The sequence below is a fragment of the Merops nubicus genome, unplaced genomic scaffold (genome assembly GCF_000691845.1).
Source record: "Merops nubicus isolate BGI_N331 unplaced genomic scaffold, ASM69184v1 scaffold35564, whole genome shotgun sequence".
Taxonomy (NCBI): Eukaryota; Metazoa; Chordata; class Aves; order Coraciiformes; family Meropidae; genus Merops; species Merops nubicus.
In genome coordinates this window covers 32,546-45,790 of record NW_008607299.1, presented here as the reverse complement: position 1 = coordinate 45,790, position 13,245 = coordinate 32,546, and the positions used below count along the sequence as shown (strand labels likewise).

The window sequence follows — 13,245 nt, the reverse complement described above, 5'->3', positions numbered from 1 at the left end:
CCCTCGATGGGGGGGGTGGGGAGGGAGGGGTGGGTGTGTGTGGAAAAGCTCCTTTGGTGTCTGTGTGACATGGCCAGGCTCAAGCGAAGCCACAGCAGGAGGGATTAAGGCGCTGCTGGCTCACAAGGAAGCCATTTGCTGGCTTAAATCACTCGTTTCAGTCCCACCTTGTAGCTCCGCAGAGAAATGAGACTCTGAGGCAGGGTCTCTACCTGGAGAGGAAGTGCTGTCCCAGGGTGTCATTCCAGCTGGGTGGCTCCTACTGCTCCTGGACTGAGAGGAGACCCCCTGCATGCACTTGGCAGGCCCCTGGTGCTGGCACCTGCCAGCAGCCAGCTCATGCTTTATTGCAAGGCCCAGCTACGTGGGGCTGCAGGTTTGAATGTGGGTTTAGCTTATTTTTAGCTGTTTGATTAAAAATTATTGTGCTCTCACTTGCTGTGGGCTGACCATCACCCAGGCTGCAGCAGACACCATGTCCGGTGAGCAGGTGGCACGAGCTAGCCTGGTTTGTTGTTAACCATGTTTTTTTTAGCTTAATTCTAGCTCAGCTCCAGGCAGTTCTGTGGGTCTTTTCCCACTCCAAAAGAATTCATGTCCTTTATAGGAAAGGACTAATAAATCTTAAACAATCAGCATGTAACTAACCCCATGGACCAGGAAGAAAATAGCCCAAGCATTAAAAAAGATCGCTTGAAGCACACAAAATCAGCTGCTAGCAAATGCAAGACTGAGGAAGAAAACTCCATCCTCCTCCTCCTCCTGGTGAGGAACCCCAACACAGGCAGATTGCTGCACCACAGGAGAGATGGGGGCAGGCACTTATGGTTACTGATTTTATTGCGTTACTGAGAATCTAAACTGGGCGATTCAGGTTATTGCTGTGATTGGACTCAGGGTAAGTGGTTGATGCACCCTGGAAGCATTTATTAGACCAAAAAAAAAGGTAATCCTTGGCTCCATATGTACGGCATGTTCTTTAAGGTGCCAACGCATGACACTATGTAAGTGGTGATTTTAATGGTTGTGTCCCCTGCAGCCACCCAGCCTGGCTCTTGCAGGAGACAAACTTGTGTCCAGACCAAGAATCTGGGTGGTAAAATGCTCTTTGCCCAGTATTTTACTATTTCTAAAGGTCTCAGCTCCACCTCACCACACTGACTCCCCCTCCATCTTCTGTTGCACCTTGATCATAAAAGGGAAGGGCAACGCCCCTGCAAAAAGGGCTTGTTCCAGGAGGGAGCTCAGGAAGGAATTATTCTCTGTCATGTGAAAAGGAGAAGGCAAAACTGGCCACAGATTAGTTATTTTGAGGGCTCCATGGCACAGACACCTCCACCCCTCCCCAAGCCCCCGCGCAAGGCTGCACATACACCCCGGGCACACACACACACACACACGCTGCTTTATTTGATATTTTTTTTTTTCTTAGCAAAAAAATAAAAATTTATTGTCCTCTAAAAAAAAAAAAAAAATATCCATCCTGCCCTTGGAAACTGTGACACAGATTTGAGTTCTTTCCAGCCCCACATGCAAATTCACTCTGCCAAGAAAAGAGTCTAACCCAGGTTTCCGACAGCCAAAACACATATTTACAGAGCACGAGAGAACGACAGCTGAAATCACAGTTCGATACATGGAATCAACAACACGTTTTACACACCACCGATCACCATTCTGCCAACTTCTACACGGACTAGGGGCGCTTCTGCCCAGTGCCCTTCCTCCTGGGCAAAGTGGGGAAGAGACTGGTCAAGAATTGCCACCAGAAATACTGCAGTGTGTATTTATTTTTTTTTTTTTTTAAACGTATACTGTATTTATTTTGTTTTAACATTGGAAGCTACGGAGTGGGGAAGCCCCAGAAATCTCTCCGATGCAGTCACTAGTTTGCAGGAGTACTTCACCTTTAAAATACTAGGTTTATACATCAGTAATATCTATTTTGCTGTTGGCCATCGCTCCAAGGATTACTATAATTCTGAAGGAAAACACTGGTAATATTCTTCCTTCTCAGACTAGGGAAAAGGAGAAAGAGCGGAGGTTCGGAGGCTGGTGGAACAGCAATGAATTACTGAGTCCGTTCAGCGTTATGGGCTTCCTCCCAGGGTGAGGACTTCTCTTCATTGTCTTAGCTGCACAAGCCTTACAAGTGGCTCAGGTTCAGCTTCAGAGATGTACAGAAAGTATAAAACCCTTTGGCAGGGGATCAGCTACAGCGAACCCCTTTGTGGGGGGGTATCTGCTGAATGAAAACGTCATGCTCCAGCTCTGAGACTTTCCCTGGTCCCTCCTGTGCCACAGCTGGCGTAGGCAGCTACATCACCTGAGGCCAGAGATGATCTAAAAGTGGTCCTGTTAGCCCAAAGCGATGCCCAAATTCTTCAGCTCCTGGCTATCATCTACAGCTCTAGCCTTGCTTTTTGATATCTATCTACCCAGAATAGTGTTGTCTTAAGCCATCTGCTTCTATATTGTTTTTCCATAATAATGTAAAAGTTTATTGACCTTTAAGATACTGTGGTTTCACAACACAGTTAAGACTCTTCCCCCAGCTCTTGGTTCAGAAGTGTCCAACCCGCACAATTAGTCACTGAGGTCGACACTTCCAAAGCTCCCAAAAATCTGGGGAGGAAAATGTCATTATCCAATAAGGAGTCTGTGTGAAGAGGCAGGACCCAGACGTGTTCAGGGCTGTTCAGTAACAGCCAGCTGGGCTGCTCACCAAGAAGCCTCGTGGACCAAAACTTCATTTCGAAGCGCAACTCGACCAAAGAAGCCCCCTTAATTCTGCTGCGTTACTGCGTGTCCTGTACGAGGGAGTTCCTGCTTCAGAAAGAAGCCTGACAGTACATTACAGGGGCTGTACTTATTAGCACCAGGTTTATTTCAACGAGACTCTTTTTACACCATACAGAAGCTGACCACAGACTCTCGAGCCTTAGACGCAGCGCTGCGCCGGCAGCTCTCCCTTCCTGCCTGGGGCAGGCAGTGCCAGCTGCTGGGGTGGCTCAGAAGTGCCACCCCACCCCTGCTCTCACCTCACTCAGTTATGAAATTGTCACAAAAGCAGCCCCCCCAAATAGTCACAAAATAGGCGAAGATGAAGTTCTCTTTTTCCGTCTGATGTTTAAGAAAGTAATTCACATTTCAGATCTATTTTTTTTTTTTTTTAAAAAAAGCAGCACAAATTCATAGAAACCTAAATTTAGGATGCGTTTCTTAAAGAACCAGAGGAAAGTGAGAAACAGTCTGTGTGCTTGTGCAAAGAGAGTGCTGAGATAGGCCGGGGTGGGGGCAAGGGAAGGGGCTAGTGCTAATTCCTTCAGGCTGTTCTGCCAAGAGTACAGTGTGGCAATGGAAAGTCAAAATTTAAGGGCCACGAATGGGTGAAGTTTGGAATTCTTTGGTCCTTCAGTATAAGTTATAAAACAGAGAAACTGTTTTACTCAAAAGGGAAAAACGTGCTTTCTCTGGCCTGGAATTCTTCTTGTACCCTCCTGCCTAAGCCCCCATGGAAACTGGGGGCAAATATCTCCTCCCACGAGACCCACTAGTCCTGCATCACCCCACAAGTGGGAGTCTCACTGAGACAGTCAGAGCTGCCAGCAGCAGACAAGTTCCACCCAAAGAGAGGGGACAAAGCAAAGAGCCCCTGTGAGAAGCTGATGCAGTCACACAGGTCTGAATTACCAGAGGCTTTGGCCAAAGGCAGCATCACCCTGAACAGTCCCCCAGGGAGGCAGGAGAGCAGATAAACCACCATGCTAACAAAAAGTGTTACAAACCAACAGCCAAACAGGCTGATCAGCTCTGCTCCTTATAAATATTAAAGACCTGATTCAAGAGTTTATTTCCTATGATTTAAGTTAGTTACAAAAACTTTTTAGTAAATTTTTATCTTAATGGGGCTTTTTCCTCCTCCCCTCACTTTATTTTTTTTTTTTAGTTTTCTTTTTTTTCTAAAAAAGAAATGTTCATGTATTTTATTATAAGGTCTTTCCTTAAGATCAGACCAAGGCAGATGTGCTGCCCCATGGCACAGACATTCAAAGGCTATAACCAAACAACATAGCCACAATAGCCACTCAACAGTGTCTCTCCATAAAAAAAAAAAAAAAAAAATTAAAAAACCTGATGCTAGTTACAAGAAAATACACATGGGGGAAAAAAAAAAGCTTTTTTTTACCAAAAAACCCCAAAACAAGTTAATGGAAAAAACATAAAAAAGAACTACACAGAGCTGCACTTAAGAGATCATCTGGGAATGCATATTAACCCCTTCCATGTAAAGGAAAGGTGGAATTATGGAAGCAAACCTAATTATGTCTTCTCATTAAATATGAAGCTTTCTGAGAGGCTCTGGTAAAAATTCAGTTTTCCTATGACAGTGGGTTGCTGGAGGTTCCAGTGCTTTTCCAGGTCAGGGAGGGGGAGCACAAGCAGCATCCCTGTGCAAAGTAAAAACGTTTAATCAACTGAGTGGCCTTTTGGTTGAGATCCCAGCAGGTTACTGCAATCCATCTGATGCACAGATCCAACAGACACACTGGTGAAGAAAGTCACAGGCAAGCTCAGCTACTGGACAGGTCTCAGCTGGTGGCATTTCTTCATCACACTGGACTTCTCTGTCCCCACAGCCATGCATGATCTCTAGCGCAAGGGCTCCTGGACCCAGAAGTCCACAAACCACCCTTAAGGTGCTGACACTGACTCTGTTCAACAAAAGTGTCCTCAGACTACCTGGAACTGTTTCATGTGCTTCAGCAGTGACGATGAATCAGGTGCCCGTGGCTGAAACAAAATTAATTTGGTCCAAAACACTAAAAAGTCTCTAGGCAGCCACCAGACAAAGGGGTGCCTGGAGAGAACTAACCTCTGCATCCATATTTATTTCATAAAGGGCTTTAGCTGACAAAAGGGCAATACTTCTAAGCCTGTTTAGACCTGGAACGTGTTAGTCGTATCAGCAATGAACACTAGTCACTGAATTTTGGGGCTTGGCTCGCTCTAGGTTCAATAAATTTTTTTCCCTCTTTTCTTCTTTTCATACAAATATACAAAGAGCGTAAAAAAATTTTAAAAAGTGAACTTTGCTGATTAAATGACAGCCAAAGTTCCTGCACATTCAGAGATCGGCAACGTGAGGCCCACCAGGCAGGCACCCAGCAGAGCTTCCATCAGGGAGGACAGCTTTAACCAAGCTGGGTCAGCAAAGGAGCAGAGAGACTGAAGACATGAACTAGTCATTTCAATCCACCTCGCTCCTCCCTGTGATCTCAACTCTTCCTCTGGAAAGCACATGGAAGCCTCTCTTGCCCACTCTAAATCCTTCTGGAAATAGTCAAAAATTTGTTATCACCTAAATAGAAAAAGAGGAGAAACGCATACTCTTTGCAAATGGCCCTTTGATCTGTATTAAAAACAGCTCTCAAAGTTCCTCAAGAGTTAGAATTAGTGGGGCATGGGTGAGGGGCAGTTTAGATACGGGATGTAAAATATTAAAAAGTGCTCTGCAACTAATTTTTGTTTTATGTGTGTATGTGCCTGTGTGTGCATATGTCCACATCCACAAACACGCAGATACACACACGTATATACATATATATATACACATACATATATATATGTACACATACATATATATGTACGTATGTATAAAGTTAAAAAGTTCTATACGATATGATTAGAAGAAGTGTCCTCGGAAGGTCACGACTGGATAGAGTGGGGCCTGTTGGGGTGGCAGATGGGACACTCGCCCTCCTCGGCGCAGGCCTCGCACAGCACGGCGTGTTGGCACGGTAACACCACCCGGTTCTCCTCCTGACACTTAAGGCATTTCACTGACTGCATCTGAAACACCGCCTGCAAGAGAGGGGCACAGGGCACCACGTGAGCGTCTGGGCACACAGCAAAGGGGCTGCCTGGGGAAGGGCGAGGAGGCAGCAGGGGAAGGACCTGCGGTGCTCTGCCCCTTCTGCTGCTGAAGCCAAAGCGAAGCAGCCCAGCGTGACGTCTTTTAGGGCCTTTAGGATCAGCAGAGCAGCTTGGATTGGCTTAAACTCTGCTCTTAAGGCTCACAGAAGACACAAGTTATTTTCTTATAGGCTGGCTAAAACTCACTTTGGCTACATCCACATGAAATAGCTTTGATAGGCTTCTGATTTCTGGCTGCGTTAAAGAAACATGAAAAAAGCTGGGACCTGCAGGAGCAGAGAGAGCAGAGCCCTGCCACACCAACCCCAGCACTCACCTTATCCACTTTCTCCAGGTTCGCCCGCAGCTGCTTCTGAAGGGTGTACAGCGACGAGAGTGAGAGTGTTTCCAGGTCAGAGAAGGAGCGCAGAAACTGAGGGTCCTGGCCTGTGTGGATCCTCTCCAGCTCCTCCTGCAGCTTCTTCACTTGCAGCTCCAAGGCCTCCCTCTGCTCCCGAGCCAGTTCACATTCCATGTTAGCTGTGTTGGCGCGATCATTTGCTTCCTCTGCCTCCTTTTTCCAAGCATCACAAGCCTATGAGTTCCAACAAAGAGGGTAAGAGAAGCAGTCTGAAAACTCAGTCAGCCTCAAAGAAAGAATCCCAGACAATAATTTCCATTTCCATACACTCCTCACCAGGAGCATGTTCAGTCCAATCTGCCCTGTTCCCAGATTCTGATACATCCTGGAGCTTCACTTCAAAGTGCTGCTCGATCCAGACACCCCATCTGGTTGGACTGTGGTTCTACATATTTGGCTTGCACCATTAAAGGATTGAACTTTGCATACCAGTAAATTGTCATGGATCTAATTCAACTGGCAGGTCTAAAAGACTGTCAAGCACCTCACTGCATCTGTTATGACATCTGGCCTTCTGCTTCCAGCATCTAAACACAGGGATTTAGTCCCTTTTTCCAAGGCAGAAGAAAGAATAAGAATGCTTAAAATAATCTGTTTGTAAAACCTACAGCTTTCCCCATCACCTCATCTTCTGGAAAGCCTCTCTTCACAGGCTGGCACCCTCCTACTCCTTTATACTCCCTAATCCTTCTTCCCAGGAGTTGCCCAAGTACCTGTTTGGCTTGTTTCCAAGACTCTTCCCACTGCTTTATTGTGCCGTTGGCTTCATCCAGTTCTTGTCGTAGCCGTGCCAGCTCCGCAGCACCTGGACCTGACAGAAATGCAGGTGAGGTACTGGGCGAAAAACTCCCCGAAGCAAAGTGTTCCCATATGCTGCTGTTCATCCCATTTAAACCTGTTTCACAGGGAAATAGAGAGGGTTATGTCACAGCTGCTGGCAATTTCCCCTTTTCCTCCCTACCCCTGTGAAAGCCAGGACTCAAAAACGTGTACAGTGAAAAAAGATCATCTGAAGAATTACTTTCATCCCCAGGAGTCTGTCATAGAGGGACTTTCTAGGGCAAGTTTCACTCCATTAGGCCTCATTAATGATACAGGGAGGACCCAAGAAACTGAGTGGAGGCAACTTTTGAACCAGGTTGTTTTTAGAAGCATTGATCTTAGAGCAGAGCTGACTACCAGACTGAATGCCCCTGCTCATGAGAACCTCTGAAATGCTTACTGCCCTCCCACTTCACTGTGCAGTCCAGCCACCAGTGGTGGTGAACACACCAGTTCCTACAGCCAAGCCGGGAGCGGCTTCCTCTTACGTTATACCCTATGAAAACTTCTTTTGTCTCCTTAGCTTGGCACTCAGAAAAGGAGTCTCAGTCCCAAACGGTGAGACTCAGTCACACCAACGACATTACTGTTTGCATATGTAAGCAACAGCACTAACTGGAAACCCCTGTTTATAAACAAGCAGAGGCAACAGTAGAAGCAGTAGAAGTAGAGCTGACAGCAACAGCTTCATCACCTGCTAGCGTTAGTGGCTGGCACTGGAGAACACTAACTAACCACTTCCCTATTTTAGCTTGTTCAAGTAGCTTCACTTTTCAGGAAGAAACTTAAAGCTTAGGAGACAAGACAGTAGAAAACAAGCTGTAAACAAAACTTCCTATTTTTCGCAGACTCCGAGGTTTGTGGTCTTTTAATAACAAAAATATTTTACTTAAAATAAGCATCCACATTTTGTACTCAGGGGAGAATTAGTAGGAAAAGCTCATACATCAAGACAGAGTAGAGTGATGTGGACTCCCAGGCACACAGACATGCCCCAGGTTGATGTAGCAGTCACTTTCACTTAGTGGTGCTCACCACTGGGTGTGGACAGTCCTAAATATACTTGCCTTTGATAATTCTGATCTTACACCAGCCGAACTGTCTGCCAGCAAGCTCTGGGGCCAGCAGCTTCTCAGGGAAGGCTACCACAACACCACTCACTTCCCATTTAGTGCCAGTCAAGACATGAACAGTTAAAAAATACAGCTGAAAAATAGTATCTTGTCTTCACAAGTCATTCAGCAGAGCAACAGGGGCTTCTCACTGGCTCAGGCCAATTACCATACACCTATTTCAGAGGCTCTGAAGCATGCTTGGCTGAGAGCAAGAAGTTTTAGTGGAACCTCAACTCACATTTTGTTTTCAAAGCTCCAATTTTCTTGAAAAGGAATCTAGCACTAAGCAGGATGCTGCCAAGCCACAAACTCTGCCATAATGCTGACCAAGCTTCTTATCATTGTTTGTTTTTACTCCCTCTTTCCACCTGCTGGCCTCATTTCACATTCACCATTCCATTCCTTCCGTCAGGAATGCCTTCTCTGCACATTTTGCATCTAGCACAGTGGAAACTAGCCCAGGACCAGGTATCTGTAACTCAACTGCAATACAAGTAAGTAATAACTGCACACACTACACACTAACTTATGTGCATTCAGCAAGTCACAGGGCATAGATAGATCCCAGATGCCCAACTGCTAGGTTACTATTTAAATGTCTTATTCAAAACCTTAGCAAAAATGGTTGTGGTGTATTACAGAGAAATATCTAACCTCTTCCTTAAGAGTCAAGTATTTAAATGCATATGTGAATTTCCTGCATTTCTTTGAGTTTTATTTGCATAACTACATAGTCAAGACAAATATAACTGCTTAACTTGTTTCTTCTGAAACTGAAAGCAGGACTTATCAGCAAGTTTTCCTTTTCTTACTGAAACTGGGACGAACAGCCAGCCTCAACACTAATTAATAGCTCTCTTTTCTTATTGCAGTAATGGTAAAAGCTGTTAGAGCCAAACAAACAGCAGCAGCAAGGCATGGGAGCATGGTTTGGCCTATACAAACAAGGGATGCAGTTACCCAGCTAAATGCATGCAGAAAGAGATTACAAAAGCATGTAATCATTTTTATTCAGTTAAGCTGAATATTAAAGGTCAAAGTGTATCTCAAGTTTGAAGAAGCATTCACATCTACTATCAACACAGAGAACTAATATTTACTGTTACTAACAGAAATAAGCAGAGCCAGTGTCACTGTAGCCTCGAGCCCAAACAGTTTTATTTCTCACAGTAACCCTGCATTTTGAGAATAGATTTGGTCCCTCAGTTCCCAGTTCTGCTTGATACAGTTAAAGCTCCGTAGCAACTTCTATTCCCTTCACAGTCTTTCTCATATCCTCAAGAAGTGAAGGAAAAAAACCCACAGGAGCAAAGGGGACAAAGCTGGAACACTAACTTTTTTCAAAGTCCACACTGCAGAACTGGATGCATGCAGAGTGCCAAACAGGAGAAAAAACTACAATGATTCAAGCCTGCCCTAGAGCTCCCAAACACCAGCCTGACCTATCAGCAGCCCCAAGGGCAAACTGTGGTCCCCACCTTAACTAGGCAAAGCTGAGGACCCAACTCTGAGTTTTAGGTAAAGTCAAGTCTCAGCACAGTGTTGTTAACAAGAAAAGGCAGAACTCTTCTCCCAGAAAGGCATCATCAGAGCAAGTCACTTAACCTATCTGTCCCTTTTCCTTAGCCCAGAAACATGGGAAGTTGACGGAACTGCTCCCTTGTTCACAAGGCATTAGCTGGTTTTTGGTAAAGCAGCTTCTAGTACTGTTGCTGTTCTTGTGGGAAGAGGAGATACAAATGGCAGCAGTGAAATAACACATTAAAATTAAAGCTAACTTAAAAGAAAATACTTACATGGCACGGACAGGCATGTACATGGGACACACACACTGTACATTTACCTAATGATCCATGAGAAGCTGATGTCCCCAGGAACGTGTTTTCTGATTGGCTTAAGTGTCCCTGGGGCTGATGGAGGAAATGCGATGAGAGGCTGACCGGTGGAGAAGGAGAGGCAGAGTGAAAGGAGGCAGAGCTTCCAAGGGAGCCGGGGATATTTACAGGAGCAGAACTTTGCAGCAAACTCCCACCTGGACAGAGAACACACAGAGAGGATGGCTATGTATGACCATGAGGTGTGGGCCAGAGCACAGTGCAGGAGTTCAGAGCAGAAGGCACTCGCTTCCCTCTCTCCTCCCTAAGCCCCCTGGGATTCCCTCCACTTCTCACCACGCTCCATTCCCCTCTCAGCCTTTCAGAGGAGCACTGAAGCTGCCACCCCATGAAGCGTGTAGGTTAGGACCCTCCAGAGTTCAGTGGACTACCCTTTCATCGGCCAAAGCAACAAAAGGTTTCCAGAGCAGAGTTCAGTCCTTATCCATCTAGAGAAGATGAATTTGGTACCTGGCAAAATACTTTGCCATGAAAAATTAACTTCTAAAACATGTGCCTCTGCCTTTAGTACTTCAAAACAACCTGTAGGGAGAAGACTGTTATGCTAGGTCAGGTCATTATCTTAACCATTAAAAATCAGTGACTAGCTCTAGTCGTTGGAGACATACTTGAGTGCCTGGATCTAACCCTAATGAAAAAAAACCACCAAATAAACAAAAGCTCATCCTCCAAAGACATCACAGTTCCCTCATACAAGAGGCCATTCTGTCTGCCATGCACAGATTGAGGGAGATCTCAGCCCCACTCCCCACTCTCTGCTGGTCTCCCTTCTTAGATCACCAGGTTAACACCCACACCTGATGTGAACAGAGGGAAAAGCAGCATGGAGGATCTCTAAGCCACTGCAGATGGGTAGTGGCAGAAGCAGGGCTATCAGCAGACACACACAACAGACTCTCCAATCAGGCTCTTCTCTTCGGCAGGGAAGTGGAAGTGATATTCTTTAGAGTTCTTCCACGTGTGCCTTCCTACCTCAGCACAGCTCCAGGCAGTGTAATCCCTTGGAAACCTTCAGACTAAAGTCAGCTCTCGTTCAAAACCTTACACAGCAAGGGTAGCCAGAAACTACAACCACTTCCAAAAAGCTATAAGACATAGCTGGACACTCGTTAGAGACATGTAGAAGAGGCCTTAGCATACCTCCACGTATTGAAATGAGACAGACATTACAGGAATCAAATCAGCAGACCGTGATGACACTCTGTGACAGATGGATAGCATTACCAGGTCAGTGAGCTTCCTGTTACTGCTAGGGAGAGTTTTCTGCTTAAGATGCAAATCATTATACTTTGGCCTGTTTTTAAAGGTATCAGATGCCTTCTAGAGTCTACTTGCACACTTCAAAAAATAATGAACAAATTAAAAAAAAAAAAATCAAGCAAGTCCCATTCAGTCTCAAGAAACATCCCCAAGGGACCAGGGCCCAATGGCAAGAACTCAGCTCTGCTAGTCAGTAAGGACAAGATTTCACTTCAAAGATGCTCAGAGGATGCCAAAGTTTCTTATAATTGCTGGTTTAACCAATATTATTTTGGGACTGGTTTTAGAGCTTTGTTGGGCTGGCTCCACCGAGGTGACTGGGCAACACTGCTTGGCAGAAGATAAAGAAAGCTCTGTTGCTTTCATGTACCTATCATGATGCCACTCGTGTGGGGCACTGTGCTGCTGTCAAATGTCTTCTCCAGGGCAGCCACTCCGAATTCATTCAGGTCCAGGTCATCCAAGGCAGACTCTGCCAGACACAGAGGTACCAATTATGTTATAAAGGACCAACAACTTCAAGAGATAGGATGGCCCAAAGAGCCTACATGCAGAGGAGCCTTCGCTCTCTATCTGTCAGCCTGCACAGCCCTACTCTCTACCCTGTGCAACTCTTCTTACATGGTTTGGTAGAAGTCTCACGGGCAGCTTTTCCATTCAGGTTTTTTTACCTGATCTGGTTTATTTTTGCCTCAAAGTATTGCCAAATGTTATATGAAAACACGAATTGGATCAAATAACAGCAGTTCCCATAAGTCTTCTCCAAACTGCTTTTTCAAGTCTGTCCATAATAGGCAGTAACACTGGCTTAAGACATGTCTGGGGTCTGGCTTGTGCTTTGTCCCTACTTTGCTGAAGAGTCACTCTGAAAAATACCAGAAGAGAACACTTGAAAAAATCTCTCTGGGGTTTGAAGATAGGGTAAAATAAAGCAAGCTTACAAATGCCTGCAAGTGTTACTTCTAGCTGAACATGCCTCATCACTAATTGTGATCAATATTAATTCCATCCCACACATGCCTACTCATTTCTATTATTATTTTTAACAAATTATTGAGATTACTTCAGAAACATTAGATTAAAAAAAAAAAGAAAAAGAAGATAAAAAGAAAAAATAAAATAAGAAAAACAGGTGACCAAAAAACCCTGTACCTATCTAAAAAGAGTGATTCTACTCTCTGGACTCTCCTCTTCTCCATTTTCTTACAGGCTCTGTCCTATACCCTATGAAGGGCAAGTCCTCATACTCTACCTGGTGGCAGCCCTAGCCATAAATTGTCATTTAGAATGGAAGGGGTTGTAGCTGTGGAAAATGCCCCTGTGATTTCCTGCCTACTCCAAGACCTCTTTGTCACTTTGACAAACTCAAACCTAAGGCCCTTTACACCATCTGACATTCTGAGTAAGTGGCTCAGAGGCCTTCTGTTGGTCCCGTGGGTGAATTTCATCCATAATGACCTGCAGAAAACATCAGATGTGTCACAGTCACAGAAAAAGCTTACAGCCTCAGGAATCTGCCAGCACTGACAGAGACGAAAAACTGGAGTTCACTGGAACACCCATGCTATTCCAATGCTCATACCTGGTGATCCACAGCTGAGGAAGCCCTACCAGCATAAGTCAAAAAAGGCAGAGTTACCTATGACAGACTCAACGGTGTCACTGGTTGGGTAGAAAGGAAGGGCATTGGCATTCATGCCTGGTATGCTGCTGGTGCCGGCAGGGCTTGGTGGGGTTGCAGCCAGACTGGAGGTGATACTAGAGGAGATGCTGGATGTCAGCGGGCTCCCCACTGGGAGAATACCCAGTATGTCCT

At 45.3% G+C, this 13,245-nt stretch overlaps 1 protein-coding gene across 1 annotated transcript in view; it reads right to left on the bottom strand.

Annotated features, from left to right (window-relative positions):
• Nucleotides 1-5,442: 5,442 nt before the first annotated feature.
• UNK (unkempt family zinc finger) overlaps nucleotides 5,443-13,245 on the bottom strand; it is a gene marked incomplete at its 5' end in the record, with an annotated part of 22,893 nt that continues 15,090 nt past the window's right edge. The window contains 6 exons of the mRNA XM_008939883.1: nucleotides 5,443-5,865; nucleotides 6,254-6,511; nucleotides 7,051-7,232; nucleotides 10,118-10,306; nucleotides 11,800-11,901; nucleotides 13,069-13,243. Coding sequence (XP_008938131.1) covers nucleotides 5,710-5,865; nucleotides 6,254-6,511; nucleotides 7,051-7,232; nucleotides 10,118-10,306; nucleotides 11,800-11,901; nucleotides 13,069-13,243 — 1,062 coding nt within the window. The remainder of the gene's footprint in view (nucleotides 5,866-6,253; nucleotides 6,512-7,050; nucleotides 7,233-10,117; nucleotides 10,307-11,799; nucleotides 11,902-13,068; nucleotides 13,244-13,245) is intronic.